The sequence below is a fragment of the Toxorhynchites rutilus genome, chromosome 3 (assembly GCF_029784135.1).
Source record: "Toxorhynchites rutilus septentrionalis strain SRP chromosome 3, ASM2978413v1, whole genome shotgun sequence".
Lineage (NCBI taxonomy): Eukaryota > Metazoa > Arthropoda > Insecta > Diptera > Culicidae > Toxorhynchites > Toxorhynchites rutilus.
In genome coordinates, this window is record NC_073746.1 from 233,978,634 (window position 1) to 234,001,128 (window position 22,495).

General features: G+C 39.6%; 2 protein-coding genes and 2 long non-coding RNA genes across 7 annotated transcripts in view; 1 reads left to right on the plus strand and 3 right to left on the minus strand.

Moving 5' to 3' along the window:
* Positions 1-483: 483 nt before the first annotated feature.
* On the minus strand, positions 484-1,792 carry LOC129774997 (uncharacterized). Its single transcript, XR_008742832.1, has 3 exons — positions 1,697-1,792; positions 1,217-1,604; positions 484-1,162 (listed from the first exon to the last, which is right to left on the minus strand). It is a non-coding gene; the product is annotated as an uncharacterized LOC129774997 (long non-coding RNA).
* A 1,024-nt stretch (positions 1,793-2,816) lies between these two features.
* Positions 2,817-8,333, minus strand: LOC129774996 (uncharacterized). The gene is made up of 3 exons (XR_008742831.1): positions 7,998-8,333; positions 7,653-7,934; positions 2,817-3,744 (listed from the first exon to the last, which is right to left on the minus strand). It is a non-coding gene; the product is annotated as an uncharacterized LOC129774996 (long non-coding RNA).
* On the plus strand, positions 5,637-6,457 carry LOC129774994 (mitochondrial import inner membrane translocase subunit Tim29). The gene has a single exon (XM_055779129.1). It carries the CDS (start codon positions 5,811-5,813, stop codon positions 6,429-6,431), a length of 621 nt encoding a protein of 206 aa, XP_055635104.1. The 5' UTR covers positions 5,637-5,810; the 3' UTR covers positions 6,432-6,457.
* Positions 8,334-14,425: 6,092 nt separating the features above from the next.
* LOC129774988 (uncharacterized) overlaps positions 14,426-22,495 on the minus strand; it is a 43,695-nt gene continuing 35,625 nt past the window's right edge. For all 4 annotated transcript variants that reach the window (XM_055779123.1, XM_055779121.1, XM_055779119.1 and 1 more), the window contains one exon: positions 14,426-15,503. In XM_055779123.1, coding sequence (XP_055635098.1) covers positions 15,469-15,503 — 35 coding nt within the window. In that variant the 3' untranslated portion in view covers positions 14,426-15,468. The remainder of the gene's footprint in view (positions 15,504-22,495) is intronic.

Consider the following 22,495-nt stretch of genomic DNA (forward strand, 5'->3'; position numbering starts at 1 on the left):
TAACAGAGGGGGAAGACGAGGTAACAGAGGGGGAAGACGAGGACAAGGATTGAGTGGGAAGGGAGACAACATGGGGAGTAGGCGAAGGTAAGGATTGAGTGGTAGCGGGGATAACAGAAAGGGAACCCGAAGTCGAAGGTAGGGTGGGAGCGTCAAGAGGTGGAGAGGAGAGATTTGCGATTTTTTTATGAGGGGGCTTATTAGCATGAGCTGATTCGTCCCCAGAAGAAACATCTTGCGATTTAGGAACACGTTTAAGTGTTTTCCTTTTTTTACCTGATGGGAGGGATTCATTGGTTTCATTGTCTGAGATCTCCATATTCGAAGACCCCCCACCTTCTGCCATTATAAATGGTACTTAAATTCTATTTTTTTTTTAATATTTCACAATTATAAAATAAAAAATTATACTATTTCAAGAAAAAAATAAAATAAAATATAATATTTATATATATATTTTCTCTAAATGTATTTTTATGCGTATTCACCTAAATGCGCACCCCGCGCAGATAATATTCGACTCGTTCTGCACCGTCCAGTTGATCACGTGTTGGCGTCTATTGTTACACTGCTGTAGGTGTATTGGTGAGCGAGCGCACCTACGTCGGCGGTGGAAATGGCGATGATTCGGCGATCAAAAGTGTCTCTCTATAGACCTTCACCAGTATCTGCTGTGAGAAGCTATTCACTCCAGCTGGTGGGAACGTTGAGCGCACTTCACTGTTCCCACAATTAACACGCGAAGGAAGAAGCACACTTGGTTGAGGAAAAAACACCAGCCAATAACAAAAGCTGTTACCGAAACGCGAGCACTCTAGAGGCGAATGAACTGAAAAGTTTAAACCCTCTTAAAGCCAAAAAGAAGAAGAAACGCGAGCACAATAGCACAAAGCGTCCGATCGCTTCAAGCTGAACTGTGTGAATGACCATAAGGTGTTGAAATTATTCAAATTTTTATGTTTTTTAACGATTTTCCTTAAAGAAGAATTATGATCATGGTTTGACCACCTCTGATCATGGTTTTGATCAAGGTTTTTCACAATTGATATAATTATTTAGTGCGCTCATCAATTTATATATTGAATTCATGTAACATTAGCTATTATGAGCTATTTGAACAAGTACTAAAATTTAATAGAGCGTGGCGGAGATGTTTAGTTACCTACAACAAATTTTGATTACAGTATTTCTATAATTTTAATCGAATATAAAGTACCAGAATTATTCAGCAGTGACATGCTAGGCGTGATGCTAATCAAGGCGCGTAGAAGTATATCCTAAGGTGGGCCAACTTGCTAAAACCACTCTTCAGCCATCTTGGAAGTCTACTGTGTTTTGTTGTAAACAAAACACAATACGCTCGTGCCGAAGCTCGCTCGTGATCAGTCTGTCTCTTTCACGCTTCAAGGAAATAATTCCCCTTCTGCTTTCTTCCGTACTGTTTTCATATATCGCTCCCCTAACCAACTTAGTGACGAAACGGCCTCACCTAGTACCATAGACCTGTCTTGATGCTAATCACTCGACCACGGGAGCAACAATTTTGGCTGGATCTTTTAATACAAATGGCCAATACTGCTTGTTCGCGACGAACGCGACCCGTGCTATAAAACGTGCGAAGAAGAGAAGAATGGATTATGCAATCGCATGCACACATAGCATATGTAGTGCAGTGTAAGTAGCTTTTAGTTTTTACCTTCATTCAGTTTGTGATAACATCGAGAAATTAATGGTGTGTTTTAGCGGCTGAAATTTCTCTGCTGGTTCTGGTGTGTGCCGCTGAAGGTTGAATCTAAAACTAATTTTTGGGTATTTTTTTTTTTGGTTAGCATTTGTACGATGAATAATTTCTTTCCGTGTATGAAAAGAAACGTATTTATGTTTATGTTTGTGTATAATTGTTCGTGTTTGGGATAGACATTCAACACTAGCGAAAATCATGTTCGAATTCAAACAAAAACATGGAATTTTCACATCGCGTGGACATGTGTAAGTGTTTTTCGGAAGACTGGTCAGAAATATATGGTAATCAAACAAAATGAAGTAAAAATTTTCATTCAAACTTTTATATTTTTACACTGAACTTGGCCCTTCTGATAGAGAATAATTTACCTCCCAAGCACTAATATCGCCACCAGACGTCGACGCTGTACATCAGACTATATAAAGCACACCAACAAACCACCGCTTTCGTGGAACTAAAAAAGTTTTTTATTACATAGGCAGTTTGGCACTGACTCAAGGCTGATTTAGACGATGTCAGTCAGCGCTCTAGTTGAAGTATCCAGTGAATAGAGAACAGACACTCTGTTCAAGTTAGAGGCCAATTACTTGTTCGATACAGGTACAAGTAACTTGAACAGAGTGTCTATTCTCTGTTCACTGGATACTTCAACTAGAGCGCTGACTGGCATCGTCTAAATCAGCCTTCAGTTAAAAACGATTTCGCTATTTGTCATCACGGATGTCAAGAGCTGAGAGAGAGCAAAGTACGTAGAATAGATTCTATTCTACGTAAATGCTGATTTAGACGATGCCAGTCAGCGCTCTAGATGAAGTATCCAGTGAACAGAGAACAGACACTCTGTTCAAGTTAGAGGCCAATTACTTGTTCGATACTGGTACTGGTACGATACTGGTTCAAGTTACTTGTACCTGTATCGAACAAGTAATTGGCCTCGAACTTGAACAGAGTGTCTGTTCTCTATTCACTGGATACTTCAACTAGAGCGCTGACTGGCATCGTCTAAATCAACCTGTACTTTGGAGAGAGAGGAGCCAGCTGAATGACAGATAGTTTGTTTTCTTCTTATCAAGTTTATGTTTCTTATGTTTCGCATTCTCATCAAGAAAATTCCAAACTGACAATTTCAATCAAGCAAGTTGTTGTCCTTCATTTATGAGAAAAGTGTTCAAACTTGACGTGAACCTTTGTTAGTGAGTACATTTGTGCGTTTTATCCCCGATTTGATTTTTGACATAGGACTGCGTATAACAGGAATATATGGGGGGTAAAAATTTGAACAATGATCATGTAGGAAATAATAAAAGATGTACCAGGTCAGCCCACATCATGGCTTCTAGCAGCATCGGCCCATTCAAACATTTTTTTACTTTTGATAATTTCGATATAGTTGTCCTAAAGAATTATTTCTATGTTTTCTAAAACAAAATCCGAAATTAGAAGCAAACTGACTTTTATGATTTGTTTGTCGGTGGAGATCTTGTGTGAATTTATGGGTGTTTTGGGCCCATTTGTGACTTTTTCGGATTGTTCATTCAGTTTTCGCGAATTCTTGTATTCTTTCACTGGTTCCAGGTTGATCTATTGTTGCAAGCTCGACGAATCGATTTTTGAATTTTTTTTTATCCCATTTATTTATTTAAGGCTCATTAGCATTTTTAGCTGTAACAGAGCCGAATTTTAATCGTGTACTTGTCACATGGTTATCATATCTATAATTAGCACATTACACAGTTGCCATTCGCCAGTATTCCTTCTATACCATTTCATATGGTACATTCACACAGTAGCCATTTAGGCTTAAGGGTATTCTTTATGTTCTTCCATTATCCAGTTGGACCACCGGACAGCGGAGACAGTTGATTGATCATTGTTGAGTTATTTATAGAACAGCAGCCCGATGTGACTTGCAGAGCAGAGCAGTTGTGAGGATGAATCGATCTTATTTCGACCGTGGATCGATCTCCATCGCTGATGATTGTTGCGTGGACGTAGCTATTCTGTAACAACACAAAGATGGTCAATGAGGGTCCTGAGTTTTGAACTCACGATCGATCGCTTACTAAGCGAACGCGCAACCAATGTGGCTACGGAGACCCCCTGTTTTTTTGCATTGTGGGCGATGATTGTCTATCTCCGATGCAATTTGAATATGCAGCGTACACCCAGGTTTTTTTTACGCGGGTAGTGATGTCTAAATTTTTCATTTATTCGATTATCGATTAATCGTTGGGGCATTTTTCAATATTCGATTCATTCGAATAATTGTTTTCCAATATTCGATTAATCGAGCGAATATTTTTTTCTTGTAATAATCACGTATCACGTTGTCATTCTGGTCGCGTGGTCTATCGGGTTGTCGCTGTTAGATGGTTGGATGAAAAAATGTCGGATAAAAAAATTATACAGCCTAATCCTAACATAAAAATGCATTACCCTGGAGAAAAATTCCTTCTTTCATTAATCGCGATTGCAGTGGGAATTATTCGATGTATTCATATTTTGATTTTAAATTATTCGATACAAAATTACTCGATTATAATTTCAGATATTCGATTATTTGAATTAATCGAGCGATTAACCGACGTCTCTATACGCGGATATTCCAATTGGAAAATCCACGTAAAAAGAACCGCGTTACTTTTTACGTGGATTTTCCAATTAACGCGGTTTTTTTTACGAGATACGTATCCCCCGCGCAAAAAAAAACCTGTGTGTATGTGGAATACATAAAATAAGAGCAAATCTTCCAATAAAAATAGCCAACATTGATTTCTCTCAGGTGCATTTTGAGGGAATTTTGTTTGTGTCCGATGGAAATAATACTAGGTTGACTAAAAAGGATGCTGTGTCTGCATTTTTAACAGGCATTCGGATGAAGATGAGAATTATACTACCAGTCTCTCGAGAATTATACTACCAGTCTCGGTCAAGATTCTTTCTCCCCTTTATGTGTGATATAATTTGTATACCATTTCCCATATACAACATATCTGTCGCTTCCAATCAGTCTGCATAAATGTTGCGCTCGCTCTGCCCTCCCTCACAACACCCACTTCCCGTTTGTGACATTGATGAGTGAACATTTTTTGTGCGAGTGTCGATCAGGAATGAATTGTCTTTCTCAAGATTCATTGTACTCCTAATAAGTGCTCGAAAGATGTAATCTTACGTTGATCGCACTTGATCGAAGAAATTACAAAAAGAATGTATTTGACCGCAGTATTTGATAAACTCTTTCTGAAAAGAACTGGATTTGATTTGCTGAAAACACTATCTTGTTTTCTCTCGTGTTGTGCGTTATGTGTGGCGATTGTAGTTTTTTTCGAAGCTGCTGCTGATTTCTATGAGTTCGGCGTTTTCGGCTTGCATGCAACGATTTTTGAGGATTTGTTTGACTTTTGCTTTCGGGCAGCCACACCAACAGTAGCAGCAGCTTTCTTCTTGCTGGTCGCCTTATTCACAGCAACAAATTTGTTTTTTTTTTGCAGCAGTAACTGTTCCAAAATGATCTAACCGCTGTACAATTATTATTGAGTGGAGCTGGCACCTACTTATATACAGATTTTTGTGATTTCAATAGCTTGCTTTCAAAACAATTTTTGAGCTATTGAAACAAGTTTTTGGATCAATAAGTAGCACACATATAACGCGTAAACATTTTATCTTTCAAATGAAGCGGTTATCATACCATTTCTTTCAACCAGCGAAGAGGGTTTATTGCTCAAAATCCGGTTTTTCCAATGTAACACTCTCGTTCTCGAAGCTTTGAACTTACACCCAAGTATAGAAATGAAAGATGTATTCCGACGTCAACATTATTTTCACATAAAACGTCATGTCATGCTGAAATTTTCTACATATTTCAATACTTCCCCTTGGTTCACCGTGACTGGTTCGCGCTGACATAAGGGTGATCACAACAAACGCGAGCTGGCTCCTCTCTCTCAGGTCAAGAGACTTGAGAAATGAAAACAAACAAAATATTTCCTCGCACATGAGTTATATAAACTACCGTAGCTCTATAGTGTATTAAAGTCAAAAATATACAATAAACAATCTAAGAATGTCGTTTCGGAACACCCGATTAGTATCTTCGTTTGGTCGGCGAAATTTGGAAGCTTTGAAGGCGAAACAAAGTTCACTGCAAAGCCGGCTCGATGCAATCACATTCCCCGAGAAATATAAAGGAACCATTTGGGAGAAATGGGCAATATATTGGAAAAACTTGATCATCGATTATAAGGAAATGATTAAAGACACTGCAAAAACCATGCGGGATAGACCCGTTCGAAGCGGAATTTATTTAACCTTGCTGGGATCCAGCTACTACTGTTGCGTAAACAATCCTTCCGAAACAGATTTTGTGGAACGTTTCCGGCAGTACAGAAACGATTTGTCAATGGTACACCCCAGTTGCCAGAACCAGGAAACTGCAAACCATATTCTATTCCTGCAGCGCTGCTACAATGAAGGAATCGTGCGGCGGATATCGATTGGGGTTGTATCATTTATCTGGTTGGATAACTACGATCGTGGGGTTGCGATTTACAAGGCAATTTGTCCGTACCTGAAACCACGCTTTGTGACCTTCCACGAACGAGTAATTGACGTGGGATTCAACAATGAATGGTTGATTTTGAATAAGAAGATGGTAGATTATGATATTAACAAAGAGAATCTTTAATACAATTATAAGATTAAAGAATTTGACCAGCGTCTATTGATATATGATTATCCGAAATAAAAAAAAAACGTTATAAACATGTGACCGGTATTCAAGTGGTATGTATAATTCTAATGAACGCAGTTCGAACCCGTTAACAACCAAGCTATAGAAATATTTTTTTAGGAAAGCAACTGGTGTAATTTTGAGGGCCCGATCACGAACACGGTGAAAACGAAATTGTTTGTATGGAATGTTTTTCACCATGAGTGACGTTCGTGATCAGGCCCTGATTGTTGGCGTTATCGAAATCCCAATTATCATGAATTATTTTTTCCTTTTTCCGGAAAATGACAATCGTCAAACGAAAACATTAGCTAAAACCTACATGTTTCTTCCTGTAGAAGGTTCAATCCAATACCTTTTTTCCTACATCACAACGTGTGATCTTTTATCAAAGTGACACTGTAGTTTACGATTTTTTGAATTTCATAAATTTTTGTTTTTTGTTAGGTTATGTGAAGTTATATATTTTCCGCAAATAGTTGTTTTAACCCTCTGCGATCGTTTGTCTGCTCTCAGCCACCACAGCAAGGAATCATACTGAATACTTTATTCAACGATATAATAGTTTACGTTTTTTCTAAACCAACTTTAATGTTTGATATTGTTTGTATTGTTGTTGCCTTGTTGTATGTAGTGTAAACTGACCATGACCGCATTTCAACGAAATGTCCCAAGTAAGATTCCGTCCCGCATTTGGAAAAAGGAACGAAAATGTCCCGCGATATCAATATATTTCAATATCACAATTTGATCATGTTGATTTTCTTAAATGGATGAACCTCAAAAAAATCTTTTATTTGACAGACTGTTCAAGACAGCTTCTAATGCATCCAAAGATCAATACGTTGAGCTGGTTTCATCGCACCGACATTGGGCTTTTAGTTTAGAGAGTGTCAACTGGAAGCGGCAGCAACAAAATTGGAAAATGATTTTTATAAAAGTCCCCTATTGATCCACAGGGATCAACGTGAGTCAGACGAAAAGTACATCTTTGGTCCCCTAACACGGTCAGGGCTTAACGTTTTAAATAAGCCGGAAGAACTAGTGTATACTCGACAAGAAGAGGCAGAGTTGTTTGTTGAAGTATCGTAAATGAAGCGCTGGGCGGTCTTACAGAAGTTGGCCGGAACCAGAACCATGGCTGATGAAAAGATGTATATCGGCGTGTTATTTTACCTTTTCATGGCTTTGGTGGTCGTCTGTCTCTCTATTTTGGCCATTCGCCAAAAAGTTTTCTATCGGGCGCAGCTGGGGAATGTTGGGAAGGTTGGTGGTCTTCGCGACAATGTTTATCTCCACCCGATCCATCCTCCAGTGATCTTTTGGCATAATGGGTTGATCCCAGGTTCGGCATAAAGACCACATCACCCTCCCAACTCCGGCAAGCACTTCGTACTATATATCTCCCCGTTCACCATATGACTCGAAAGAAGAGCGGCTTGGACATTCCCTTCACATCTGTCAGAGAAGGACCTTCTTCGAGAACTTGATGTGAATGATATATTTGACTTCATCGCTTACCTGAGGAACGTAAAGTACCCGGTCCCCTGCCATTCGTTGAATTCTAGCATCGAGTACGTCTCGTCTTTCATTATGAGTACGAAAAGAAGTTTTTCACTTCTTTCGCCGGAAAGAAGTTTTTCACCAGCACCTCAAGCTACTCCTTCTGGGTGATTGCCTGCTGCTCAGATACGGGCGGTCTCGTCGTTTGCCCGGTTAATTTTTGCTTTGAAATATATCATTTATATTTCAGTGCAAAAATTCACCGAGCAAATGTATGCCGTCCGACGCTCGCTGACACTCGGTCGGACCTAACTAAAGGATCGTCTTCTATGTCTCAAACTATCCGGGCTATCAAGTTTTGATCATTTTTTTTAACTAATAAACAAAATGTACATGGTCGGTTCTTTAAATTCGATAATTATTTTTTTGCAGGCTAAGTCCCAAAAGGTCGATTTTCGGCCAAAATTTTTTGACGTAGGACTACGTCTTTCATTTCTATACCGGGGTGTAAAATCAAAGTTTCGAAAACGAAAGCGTTACGACGGAGACCGAGATTTTGAGCGTTAATAGCTCCTAAACAACTGAACGAAATGGTATGATAAACACTTCATTCGAAAGATAAAATGTCTACGCGTTCTATACTTGTTACTTTTTGATCCAAAAACTTGTTTCAATAGTCTTAAAATTGCTTTCAAAACAGGCTATTGAAATCACCAATCGGTATATAAGCGAGCGCCGCTCGGAAATCCACTCAGTTCTAATTGAACAGCGATTGGAGCATGTTGTCGCTGTTGTGGTGAAGCTCTTCGTTTATCATGAAAGCGCGAATGAACGGTGTCACCAAGAGCCTGTTTGTGCACCTTAGGCCAGAAGGGAATCCATCAGGAGGAGAGTGATGCTACAAACGGTTCCCCGGGAAGACATCGCTACACACACATACATGCGCGGAATTCTTTCCGTTTGGATGCCATTCAGCATCGAGAAAGTTCCGGAAAGATCTAATCATTGCTGGAAAATAATCTGCCAGTTCCTCTGGGAATTTAAAAATATATTCATGTGAAAGAGTTTACTTGAATGTTTTCTTTCCATATAACACTGACCAAATATGTTTCAAGCAAGTGCTATTAACAGATGGTTATCAAATTAGCATTAACCACTGGTGGGCTTCCAGTATCGAGGAAAATGTGAAAATATCTAATCGTTACTGAAAATAATCTGCCAGTTCCTATAAAAATATATTCATGTGAAAGAGTTTATTTGAATGTTTTCTATCCTTGTAACACTGTGACCAAATACATTTGGTTTTGTGATTTTACAATCAATCGCAATTAACAGGATAGCTTCTGAAGATTATTCTTCCCCATCAGTAGTATATTTCCGTATCCAATATTGTATGCGCCCGCAATCGATTATTGCTCAGTCGCCGAAAGTTCCGAGCTCAGAGAGTTCATTCCCCTCTAGTTTGCCTTCCAAATTGCCATCGTAAACCACACCTTCTCTCGATTCAATCACACACAAAAAGCATACTTAAGCGATATTCTGGTGGTGAGACGCATTCATTTTTCGTGAGGACATCGACAAGACAACATCGTTGCCTAACGTGCTGGAGGAGGTGGACGGCGAAGGATCGACACATACACGCGCAGAATTCTTTCCGTTTGGATGCCATTCAGCATCGAGAAAGTTCCGGAAAGATCTAATCATTGCTGGAAAATAATCTGCCAGTTCCTTTGGGAATTTAAAAATACATTCATGTGAAAGAGTTTATTTGAATGTTTTCTATCCATGTAACACTGACCAAATATGTTTCAAGCAAGTGCTATTAACAGATGGTTATCGAATTAGCATTAACCACTGGTGGGCTTCCAGTATCGAGGAAAATGTGAAAATATCTAATCGTTGCTGGAAAATAATCTGCCAGTTCCCCTTGGAATTGAAAATTACATTCAAGCGAAAGAGTTTATTTTAATGTTTTCTATCCATAAAATATCCATTTAATACATTTGGGTTTATGATTTGCCAATCAAGTACAGTTAGCAGGAAAGCTTCTGAAGATTATTCTTCAGAACAAGGTTTTTCGCATCCTATATTGGATGCATAAAACCTTGTGCCTCCAACGTAACGCTCTCGTTTTCGAAGTCCCCCAAATATTCATATATTCATTCATTCAGAATGGATTTAGATTCAACTTCAAACAAATGATCTCTAAATCAACGATAGTCCTACGTCACCCTTGCGGTTATACCATAGATATAACCCACTTCCTGTTTTTTCGAGATGACACCAGATCTCGACGTTTCATGCATTTTTAAGTCATTTGGCATCGAAAAAAAAAATGATTTTCTAAATTTCCTTGGAAGATTCTCGAGGATCAAAAAATCAAAACTTTAAGCGCTTTGAGGCATACCTAAATTATGTCCGATCGAGCTGAAACTTTGCACAGATGTTGTTTTGGGCCAATAAACAAAATGTACATGGTCGGTTTTTGAAATTCGATGATGAATTTTTTTCCATGCATCCATTGCCACCCTAATAACCATAACTTCTGTCAGTCGTTAGAAAGTAACTCCGCCTGTGAATGACGGATCTCTATAGTAGCATGTCCGAAAAAGAACCTGAAACTATTGCGAACCAGAGCAGAGTGATATTTAGAGGGGCCAAAGCCCCTAAGAAGGATGATTGTGATAGCTGTTATCCATGGTTATTATGCAAAGAAAGAAATGTGTAAAAATTATGCGAAATTGTCTATCTTTCATATCAGCTGTTCAGCTTCATACCATTATAGTGTACGGAACACGAATTGTTCATCGATAGAAAACAGTTTGAGCAGCTTGTAGATCTGTTTCTCCGCCTTCCCGCAGTTATTACGCGACAGTTGCCATACGCTTTTGGTACAGATCGAATTTCATAGTTTCTAGGAAAGCGAACCAGTACTGATGAAATCACGGAATTTGGTGTAAGTGAGGAAGGGACATCATATTACACGACTGCCACTTTTTTCGCTTCTAAATTCTCTGTTGGCAGTAGTCGTATTATTTTTTCTGACAGAACTTATGGATATACTGAGTGCCTTGATGTATTATTAGTTACGCTTAACTATGGGCCCTATTATATAAATCGAATCAAGAATACAATCACTATCACTAAAGGGTGGTCACATCAAATTGCATTACGGAAAAAACGCTGTAGAAATTCGCCCAGTAGATCCATGGTTATTATGCAAAGAAAGAAATGTCTAAAAATTATGCGAAATTGTCTATCTTTCATATCAGCTGTTCAGCTTCATACCATTGTAGTGTACGGAACACGAATCGTTCATCGATAGAAAACAGTTTGAGCAGCTTGTAGATCTGTTTCTCCGCCTTCCCGCAGTTATTACGCGACAGTTGCTATACGCTTTTGGTACAGATCGAACTTCATAGTTTCTAGGAAAGCGAACCAGTACTGATGAAATCACGGAATTTGGTGTAAGTGAGGAAGGGACATCATACTACACGACTGCCACTTTTTTCGCTTCTAAATTCTCTGTTGGCAGTAGTCGTATTATTTTTTCTGACAGAACTTATGGTTATACTGAGTGCCTTGATGTATTATTAGTTACGCTTAACTATGGGCCCTATTATATAAATCGAATCAAGAATACAATCACTATCACTAAAGGGTGTGTCACATCAAATTGCATCACGGAAAAAACGCTGTAGAAATTCGCCCAGTAGACCGAATTTTAGACAGTAAAATAAAAACTATTAAACAACTTTTGGCATTTTCTTTTTATTCATACTTCGAGCCCAAGCCCGTATGCTCGCACCTTCCTCTTTACCCCGTCCATAAGGTTCTGTACAACGTCAGGTTGTAGTTTTTTTTGAACTGAAATCCATTTTCTCTTGAAGTCCGCCTCCGATTTGACAACTTTTGGGTTCTTCCGGAAGGCCTGCTTCATAATCGCTCAATATTTCTCTATTGGGCGAAGCTCCGGCGCGTTGGGAGGGTTCATTTCCATTGGCACGAAGGTGACCCCGTTGGCTTCGTACCACTCCAACACGTCCTTTGAATAGTCCTTTGAACGAAGCGATATCCGGCCAGAAGATGGTCGGGCCCTCGTGTTGCTTCAATAGTGGTAGTAAGCGCTTCTGTAGGCACTCCTTAAGGTAAACCTGCCCGTTTACCGTGCCGGTCATCACGAAGGGGGCGCTCCGCTTTCCGCAAGAGCAGATCGCTTGCCACACCATGTACTTTTTGGCAAACTTCGATAGTTTCTGCTTGCGAATCTCCTCCGGAACGCTGAATTTGTCCTCTGCGGAGAAGAACAACAGGCCCGGCAGCTGACGAAAGTCCGCTTTGACGTAGGTTTCGTCGTCCATTACCAGGCAATGCGGCTTCGTTAGCATTTCGGTGTACAGCTTCCGGGCTCGCGTCTTCCCCACCATGTTTTGCATTTCGTCGCGGTTAGGAGCCTTCTGAACCTTATATGTACGCAGGCCCTCCCGCTGCTTGGTCCGCTGGACGAATGAACTTGACAAATTCAGCTTATTGGCGACATCCCGGACCGAACTTCTCGGATCACGTCTAAACTGCTTAACTACGCGCTTGTGATCTTTTTCACTGACGGAGCATCCATTTTTGCCGTGCTTCACCTTCCGGTCGATGGTTAGGTTCTCGAAGTATCGTTTTAGTACTCTGCTGACCGTGGATTGGACGATTCCCAGCATCTTACCGATGTCCCGATGTGACAACTCCGGATTCTCGAAATGAGTGCGCAGGATTAATTCACGACGCTCTTTTTCGTTCGACGACATTTTTCCAAATTTACGAAAAATTGACAGTGAAGCATGGCCAACGTGATCTATACACTCTTATCTGATTATAAGCGAAAGCTGAAGATATAATTCCTAAAAATTAAATTCCTACAGCGTTTTTTCCGTGATGCAATTTGATGTGACACACCCTTTATCACACCGAGCAAAATTTCTTATTTTGTAAATCGAGATAATCTTTTACCGAGCTCGAATTTCATGTGTTGCTATTGCATATATTTAGGCGTTCCTGATGAGTTTCCCGAAGAAAAATATCAGGGACGCAAACCAAAACAAAATAGTTCTCTGAAGGTGTGCAACAAGCAAACCAACCAACTTGAAAAATTCTCACAGGTGCACCGATAGCTATCGCTCGGTCGATGCCGTCAACTTGCTCGATATCTATAATAGTAAAATAGAGCTAACGAGCAAAATTCTTATCGAATCGATTTTTATAATAGAGCCAATATCGTTCGTCATCCTGTTATTCGTCATATTAGTTGTTTTTATTAGCGAAGTTGTTTTTATTAGTCATACGGAAAATCGAAGAAGAAGCCAACGAAAAGATAGAAATGGTAAATGCAAAAGAAAAGTGATCAAATGCAGAGAAAAAAAGCTGAAGATTGTCTCCAAAGCTCGAAAAAAGGAACAGACGAAGAATTGAACGACCTAATACTACTATAATTCATTCGATTATTGATTTCAACTCATTTAACTTGTTCACAACATAAAACATTATCAATTCCACTATTTAAAACGATTCATTACTATAATAATTTGATCATTAAAATTAGGAACACTAACTAACGGAATAATGAAAAATGATATTTTTTCAGAAATTAGGATCAAAAGGTGCAAAATGTTTTCCATCATTATAAATAGTATGAATACAGCAATGTTTTCATTCGTATGTTTATCAGTAAAGGAACATATTCCAAGCAAATAGCACATTTACAACATTATATATGCGCATGCAGTTATTTTTAGAGTATACAAAATATTGTCTTAGATGAACGGTATATGAGTACGTCACGATATATATTATTTGCGGTCGTGTCATTTTCTATTATTGACTAAAACGAGTGATTATGTTATCTCGAGGACTTTCAAATCTAGCTTTTTTTTTTTATCCCATTCATTTATTTATTAGGCTCATTTCTATAAACTGTAAATTACACAGTAGTTAGTAGTAGCCATTTAGGCGTTAAGTTTTCTGTTCCATTACATTATGGTAAATTACACAGTAGTAGCCATTTCGGCGTAAGGGTATTCTTTCTGTTCTTCCATTGTTCACAGTCCGGACAGCGGAGACAGTTGATATTGATCATTGTTGGGTTATTTATAGAACAGCAGCCCGATGTTTCTTGCAGAGCAGAGCAGTTTTATGGATGAATCGACCTAATTTCGACCGTGGATCGATCTCCATCGCTGATGATGTTTGCGTGGACGTAGTTATTCTATAACAACACAAAGATGGTCAATTGAGGGTCCTGAGTTTGAACTCACGACCGATCGCTTAGTAAGCGAACGCGTAACCAAGTGGCTACGAAGACTAGCATCTAGCATCTTAACGAGTGCAAAATATCTAAGGTTGTGTGTTATTTAGAGTAAAAAAGGCACATCTTTTACGTTCCATTCAAACATAACAAATAATTTGATTTCATAATATTTATTCGCTACACAATAATTAATTAAATTTAGTTACTATATTTTACGCTTATAAATACATATCAGTAATAGTAAGTGTATCGAGTGTGTATCATGTGTGGACGTGACAAAACTACTTGATCGTACCATCATCTTAACTACGTTTCGTTGCTCACCAATCCGGCGTTCCCGAAACACGACCTAGAACCGTCGACAACAATTCCACTCACTCCATGTTTACACATCGGCACAATTCGTTTGATATTCAGATGATTATACAATAATAGAAGAATAATCTTACGAACTAAGCCACTACACCCTAGTATGAGTTTTCCAATAGTTTACCTGTGGGATTGTTGAGAAAAAAAAGTATAACCATACGCTTGAAAGCAACAATGTTACTTCTAGCGTCAAAGCATTTCACCAACTGTAGCTTCTACCAGTTTTAACAATCAGGAAACGATACACTCAGTACATTTTATAAGAGATTTAAAATCTCTTCGTTTTTCCAATACACTATGTAATCTTATATTACAAAGGGGACTCACTTTTCTTATACGTGTATATATATATATTTATATATTTTATTGTAATAGAAAATTGAACAGTTTGCTAAACACTGCCTTTAGAATGATAAAAGTTCCAAATGTCACTAATGACATTTTCGGAAATTAAATCGTCCAATGCTTAGAATACAATTCATATAAACTTATGGTATCTATACAAGCAGGGGAAAGGGATACATAGACGGTGAGTATGTGAGGATAAACACGCATTGACAAAATTAGGAAAAGTGGGAAAATGGTAATTGAAAACAACGAAAACGTTTAAAAAAATCATAGTAATCATACTCCTCAACAAAAATACGCTCCTATTGGCTAAATCTATACTAGCTTAGGCTAGGTTACATTATTTATATACAGGGCTAAGTGCTGGCGGCGATAGTATTATAGAGTCGAGACCGCTGCCTTCGCTTATTAGATTGATGTGTATGTGTGTTTTGTGTTGCCTTTGATTGACTCGATAATGTCGGTAATATCCAGCGGTTCCTATTCCCAGATGGATTTAATTGATGTTAGAGAGTCTGAAAGAGAGAAAAAGGACGTTTGATGTAGGACAAACAGCAACAATGAAATAAGTGGGATTTTCCTAATACAATGTTGTATATAACTAAGTTTGAAACATTGTATGTGTATACTTCGACTGGAACAGAAATTTTACTCGCGTCTAGAACAGAATAACGGATGTGAGGAATTCATGATAGGTTAAATAAAGTACCACTGAAAATATAAAACGTGAAAAATTAAAATGATTTTTCAATCGTTACCATGCCGTTACCAATAATTGAAAAAATATAGAAATACTGTAAAAATACGAAAAAGTACTTTGTTCTGAGGATTAATTCTTTAAGATCGTTGCATATAATAGAAATAGTTAATAGAATCGAATGTTTGTTATGGATCATGGTAGCCTCACAATCATAATCATAAGAGCCACCGCAAACTGCTGACTTTTTCAGACTGTCTGCTAACAACGACCTCTTAAAGGCCATACGGCTTGATGTCACTATCTAGTTCAGTGATCGTATGAGCCACTGGTTGCCCATAGTTGTCACCAATTCTGATACTGTCAGCAATTTTACGGAAAAAAAATCGTAGAAGAAATCAGACTGATTTGTCAGCAAGCATAATGAAGCGATCCAACTGTAGACATTGGGCCCTATTATATAAAACGATTCGGGAAGTCGATACAATCACTATCACTATCACACCGAGCAAAATCTCGAATTATGTAAATCGAGATAATCTCTTACCGAGCTCGAATTTCATATGTTGCGATTGCATATATTTAGGCGTTTCTGAAATGTTTCTCAAAGGAAAATATTAGGGACGCAAACCGAAACTAAATAATTTTTTGAAAGTATGCGACAAGCAAACCACAACCAGCTCGAAAAATTTTGACAGTTGCACCGTCAGCTTTCACTTGATCGATGCTATCAAATTGTAGCGTGTACCACATATTGACGTAGGACTACGTCTAACCGGAAGATATAGGGGGTGAAATGGAAATCTAGGCACTGAACAAGTAGGAAAAAATGCAAGATTTAGAACGCTTATAACTCGAGCATTTCTCAATAGATCGCAAAGGTTTTTGCATCAATTGATAGGAAATATATCTACGCATCTATCATAACGAATAACATTTCATTTTTCTTGAGATAAATAATTGAATAATTGTGAAATATGAAGCATTGTCAAAATGCACTATGTGCCCATTTTCGATTGGTCCATTTTGTGCTCCTCAAATCGAACCGACCAAAACGGGCAACCAGAGCAGCAGCGAAATAGAATGAACCACGATTGGAAAGGAAAAAGAAAAAAATGAACGAAACCTTGGTCGCAGTTTCACACTTGTGCAATTCTCGAGCCAGCCAGTCAGCTTAAAAATCCCCGCTCCGCTGCCGTAACGATTGTCATTCTTGTGTGGACACCGACTGGACAACATCGTTGCTGGACGGGCTGGACGGCGAGGGATCGAGTGCCTTTCTCAAGGCAAGAGGGCGGAGGTGGTAGCGCTGGAGTAGAATAGAGTAGAGTTTTCAAAGGCCCTTTCTCAAGGCTAGAGACGAATGAACTGCAAAAGTTTAAAGTCTCTATAATACAATACCTTCCTTCCTTCCGTAACGATCATTCTCATTCAAACCGTACACCACATCGGTTCGCATCACAACACATCAACAAACCAACCCAAGCAGCCATGTCTGGACATGTTAAAGGAGGAAAAGTGAAGGGAAAGGCAAAATCCCGCTCGAACCGTGTTGATCTGGAGTTCCCCGCAAGGGTAGCTAGGTCGAGCGCGTTAGTACCAGTGCACCAGTCCACCTAGCCGGCGTTATATAGTTTCGGCCGCCGAAGTGATCGAGTTAGCTGGTAAAGCTGCTCGCGACGATAAGAAAAACCGCATTCGGAACAGAACACATTCGGTTCTGTGGACATCAAGACAACAGGCAGTTGCAGCGAGTGGCGTATGGCAAACGCAATCGCAAAACGGCATCAGGTAGCAGAAGAAAAAAGTTTGTTCTTTATACACACTGCTTTGGTGGCAAATCCAGAACAAGGCGGCATCGAGGGCGTTCGAAATGGTTTTTTTTTCAAAACCACGAGTACTAAGTTTTCTAGATTGGAACCATTCCATAAAACAAGGCGCTTTTCAGGGCCATTAAACCTTCCAAAAAAGAGTTTAGGAAATACAGTTCAATGCTTTCTAAAACAATATCCAAAATAATAATAAAACACAAATTGATTTTTTCATAATTTGTTTGCCAGGATATGATGAATATGTGAATTTGGCAGTTGTTCTGAGCTTATTGATTTTTACCAATTCTTAAATAGCTTCTAGATTGAAAGTACAGTAATTTACACTTATCTCGACATTTAGCTAATTGGACGGACCAGTAATGCGACATATTTAGTTGGGCATTTTTGTAAACATAGAGTTCGGGGTCCAAATGATGACCCCACATTGAAGGTCGACACTGTACCACTGTCATCGCAAATGTTCAATTACAGGTTAAAATTACCTCCAATCCGATACTGAGTGGTGGTAATGCGACGTGCCATTGAATGTAATTTACTGTAAAATATGTCACAAGCTGGATGGGAAGAAATTTTCCAACTGTGAAAGCTGTGGCGAGTGGCAAATGCAATCGCTAAACAGCAAGGTTTAGCCGAACAAGATGGGGATATCGAGTGATAACAAAACAATAAACTCTTTAGATTGAAGATAATTTTGTGATCCTGAAAAGGACCCTTTTTAGCCTGCATGTGAATCCAACGAGCGAACAAATCGTAATGAATGTATTTTTTGCCATCGCTCCCTTTTAACGCTCATTCGTTCGTCTCGTTGGACTCGCCCCTCCGGCTGAGTCTGCCGATTTGTTTCTATCCTGTGAGTGTGTACCGCTAGAGTATAAAACACGCGGACCCCAAAAAAATATCTTATTTTCTTTCAAACCGTAAACCCGTGTGGTTGTACGGCATCGGCATCGTGGACGTAACAAAGGAGGACAAGTTAAGGGAAAGGCAAAGTCTCACTCGAACCGTGCAAGTCTCCAGTTCCCTGTTGGTCGCATTCATTGATTGCTCCGCAAGGGTAACTAGGCCGAACGGATTGGTGCCGGAGCACCAGTATACCTAACAGCGATTATAGAGTTTCGGCCGTCGGAGTGCTCGAGTTGGCTTGCAAAGCTGCTCACGACAATCAGAAAACCCGCATCAAGAACAGAGCAGCTTCGGTTCGGCGCTCATCAAGGCAACAATTAGTTTCAGTGAGTGGCAAAGTGTTTCTCCGGCACGTCGCATCAAATGTAATTTACTGAACAACATGTCACAAGCTGGATGGGAAGAAATTTTCCAACTGTGAAAGCTGTGGCGAGTGGCAAACGCAATAGCTAAACAGGAAGGTTTAACCGAACAAGATGGGAATATCGAGTGATAACAAAAACACAACACCAAAGGTTCTTTTCAGAACCATCAACATATTCATGAAGAGTAAACAGTAAACTAATCCATTTTTAAGGTAGATAGGTAGGTATTCACGTAGGAGAAGAAAATAAAACAATATATTTAAAATATATATTTAACAAAAGCTGTCCCCTTTGTAAAGTCCTACGTCACTGCGGTTATGTCCCCGAAATTACCCACCCGTCTTTTTCATTTGAGAGCCCCTCGTATAATTTTTTTTCTTTAGCTTAGAGCTTTTTGCTTTTGATGGTGCTCCTCTTTGATGGTGTATGAGATGCCCGGCAAAGCGAGTACCGGTTTCCCCTTTTCTCATTTTTCAAATTCAAATGAGTGTCGCGGGCTCCGATAGTTGGTGCTAGCTGGTGCTTACTGCAAAACTCTCAAGATTGGACTTTCTGTTGACGAGATTTTCTTCCAGCGACCGAGAAGCAATCTTAAGAGTTTTCTTTTACTTGGAAACCCGGCGCGAGATTCGGCTTAACCGGGACTCGGAGAGTGATAGGTTGATGCCATAGGGGATTCGGGAAACAATTCCGAAAGCAGGTGAAAAGAGACTTCGGTACGGCATTTTAAAAAGAGTCTGATACAAAAGAGGACAGCCCGCTGATCTGAGGATTCTAGCAGTTGCGGAACTACTGCAGTTCGAACCGTGGAAGAAGGCAGAAGTGGAAAATCGTTTTGACGTAGGATTACGTCTTTCATTTCTATACCGGGGTGTAAATTCAAAGTTTCGAAAACGAAAGCGTTACGCCGGAGAACGAGATTTTGAGAGATTTAATAGCTCCTAAACAACTGAACGAAATTGTATGATAATCACTTCATTCGAAAGATAAAATGTCTATGCGTTATATACTTGTTACTTTCCAGAAACTTGTTTCAATAGCCTTAAAATTGCTTCCAAAACAGGCTATTGAAATCACCGATCGGTACATAAGCGAGCGTCGCTCAGAAATCCACTCAGTTATAATTGAACAGCGATTGGAGCATGTTGTCGCTGTTCTGGTGAAGCTGACTTCGTTCATCACGAAAGCGCTGATGAACGGTGTCTCCAAGAGCCTGTTTGTGCACCTTGGGCCAAAAGGAAATCCATCAGGAGGAGAGTAATGCCACTGAAAAGGCGACCAAGAGAGTACCAGCGTCGAAAATTGGTTCCGTTTGATACATCGGAGCAGCTACCACACACATATACACGCGCGCAACTCTTTTCGTTCGGTGGTTATCGAGTTAGCATTAACCACTGGTTGACTACGAGCATCGAGAAGAATCCGGAAAGATGTCATCGTTGCTGAAAAATAATTTGCCAGTTCCTCTTGGAATTGAATATTACATTCAAGCGAAAGAATTTATTCAAATGTTTTCTATCAATATAATAATGCGACCGAATACATTTGGTTTCGTGATTTTTCAATCAAGTGCAGTGCAGTAACAGAAAAGCTTCTGAAAATTAATCTTCCCCATCAGTAGGATATTTTAGTATCCAATATCCGATACATAACATTTAAAAACGGAAAATGTTTCGCATCGCGGAAATCATATAATTTTCCATCGATTATTGCTCAGTCGCTGAATGTTTTAAATTCAGAGAGTTCATTCGCCTCTAGTTTACCTTCCAAATTGCCATAGTAAACCACACCTTCTCTCGATTCAATCACGGACAAAAAGCATACTTAAGCGATATTCTGGTGGTGAAACGCATTTATTCGTGAGGAGACGCATCGTTGCTGGGCGAGGTGGACGGCGAGGGATCGAGTGCCTTTCTCAAGGCAATGAGGGTGGAGGTGTAATGCAGGAAAAGTAAAGTTTTCCAAGTTCATTTCTCAAGGCAAGAGACGAATGAACTGAAAAAGTTTAAAGTCTCTATAATTCATTACCTGACCTGACCTGAAACGCATTCATTCTGCGTGAGGACACCGACTGGACAACACCGTTGCTGGGCGAGCTGGACGGCGAGGGATCGAGTGACTTTCTCAAGGTAATGGAGGTGAACGAGAAGAAGAAAAAGAAACGCATTCAGTATGTTTCGAACTGTGATGGAGCGCAGAAGGGTCGATCCATCAGGAGGAGAAGAGAAGGTGACCAAGAGAGTACCAACATCGAAAATTGGTTCAGTTTAATGCATCGGAACAGCCGCCAAACACACATACACGCGCACAACTCTTTTCGTTTGGTGGTTATCGAGTTAGCATTAACCACTGGCGGGCATCGAGTATCGAGAAGAATCCGGAAAGATGTTAACGTTGCTGAAAAATAATCTACCAGTTCCCCTTTTGGGTTAGTTGTGCGAAATACAATTTTTGAATTTATTCCCGTGTAGCGATAAATTAGTGAGACAGTGTTAGTTCACCAAAATTCTCTCAAGAGTGCGAAGTAAACTACTTAAAGGTAAATATGCGTTTTCCTCACATGTGGCTTTGGGGTTTATAATGGTGACATCACGTTTCTTTTTGAAGTGTACTAAAAGGAGGGAACCAATTCTGGCTCCGCGAATCGCACCTGAGGATTGGCCAATATATACTCGGCCGATGCAGCAACATATTTGCGATTCTCCAACGCATTCCGGAGAGATTGACTCGCTGCTATTCCGGTGGCTAAAGCAGTGCGCCACAGCGAGAAACAAAAGCACGCACTGGAACGTGCACGTCAATAGCACAGCAACGGAAGCAGGTTTGCTTCAATACCACCGAACTCAATTATCTAGATTGAGTACCCCTTAAATTACATGCACATGTCGGGGACAATTAGCGAGTCGTCCGTATCGACACTCGATGAATAAAGCCACAATACCAAAAGTATACACATCTCGCTGGTGTGATCGATGTGCAGTATCACTCTCATGTCGTCTAAAGACGACGCTCGTACACACAGCTCGTCGCGCAGATGTCTATAAACCACGCTAGTTAGAAAAATCGGAAGGGAATCCATGGTGTTGACTGGATGCTTTCCAGGTACTTGGGTACAGTCGTTTCTCGAGCCGGGAATTTGTCAATAAAGATAAACCCGCCCTAAGGTTGGGTCTCAGAAGCCTGGCAAAATAAAACCGCGGTGGTTGGACTCCTCTATGGGAGTGACGCATAAGCCGGTCACCTAAGCACAAAGTCCCGGTCGTGACTGGCTCTCGTTACAAAATTGCTCGGTTTCTATAATAGTAAAATATAACTAACGAACAAAATTCTTCTCTTTTAAGGGTAAAGTTAGGTTTGTAATATACTCTATCTTATTATATGTTTCAGCTCAAGAGAATAAATCGATGTTCGGTGTCGGTCGGTGATGGAGGTATTTTTCCCGCGTTTTACAGTTAGAGACGTCGGTTAATTGTTCGATTGTAAGGTTTCTGGAATTTCTAGTTTTCCCATATCTAATATTTTTTGTTTCTGTGTTCTTGGTTAACAAAAACTTAATGCCTGTTTTTGATGGGGCATAAAAAGATGATATAAAAGGATTTCTAGAAACTTCCTGCGACTTGTTTTATCGTCGATATTGTTCAGCTCATATATTATAGAAAAAAAACCCGAAGCTGTAACTGTAAAAATAACCATAAGCCACCGATTAATTT

Excerpts from the sequence above, each read along its gene's own strand:
- LOC129774994 (XM_055779129.1), top strand. The coding sequence starts at position 5,811 with ATGTCGTTTCGGAACACCCGATTAGTATCTTCGTTTGGTCGGCGAAAT.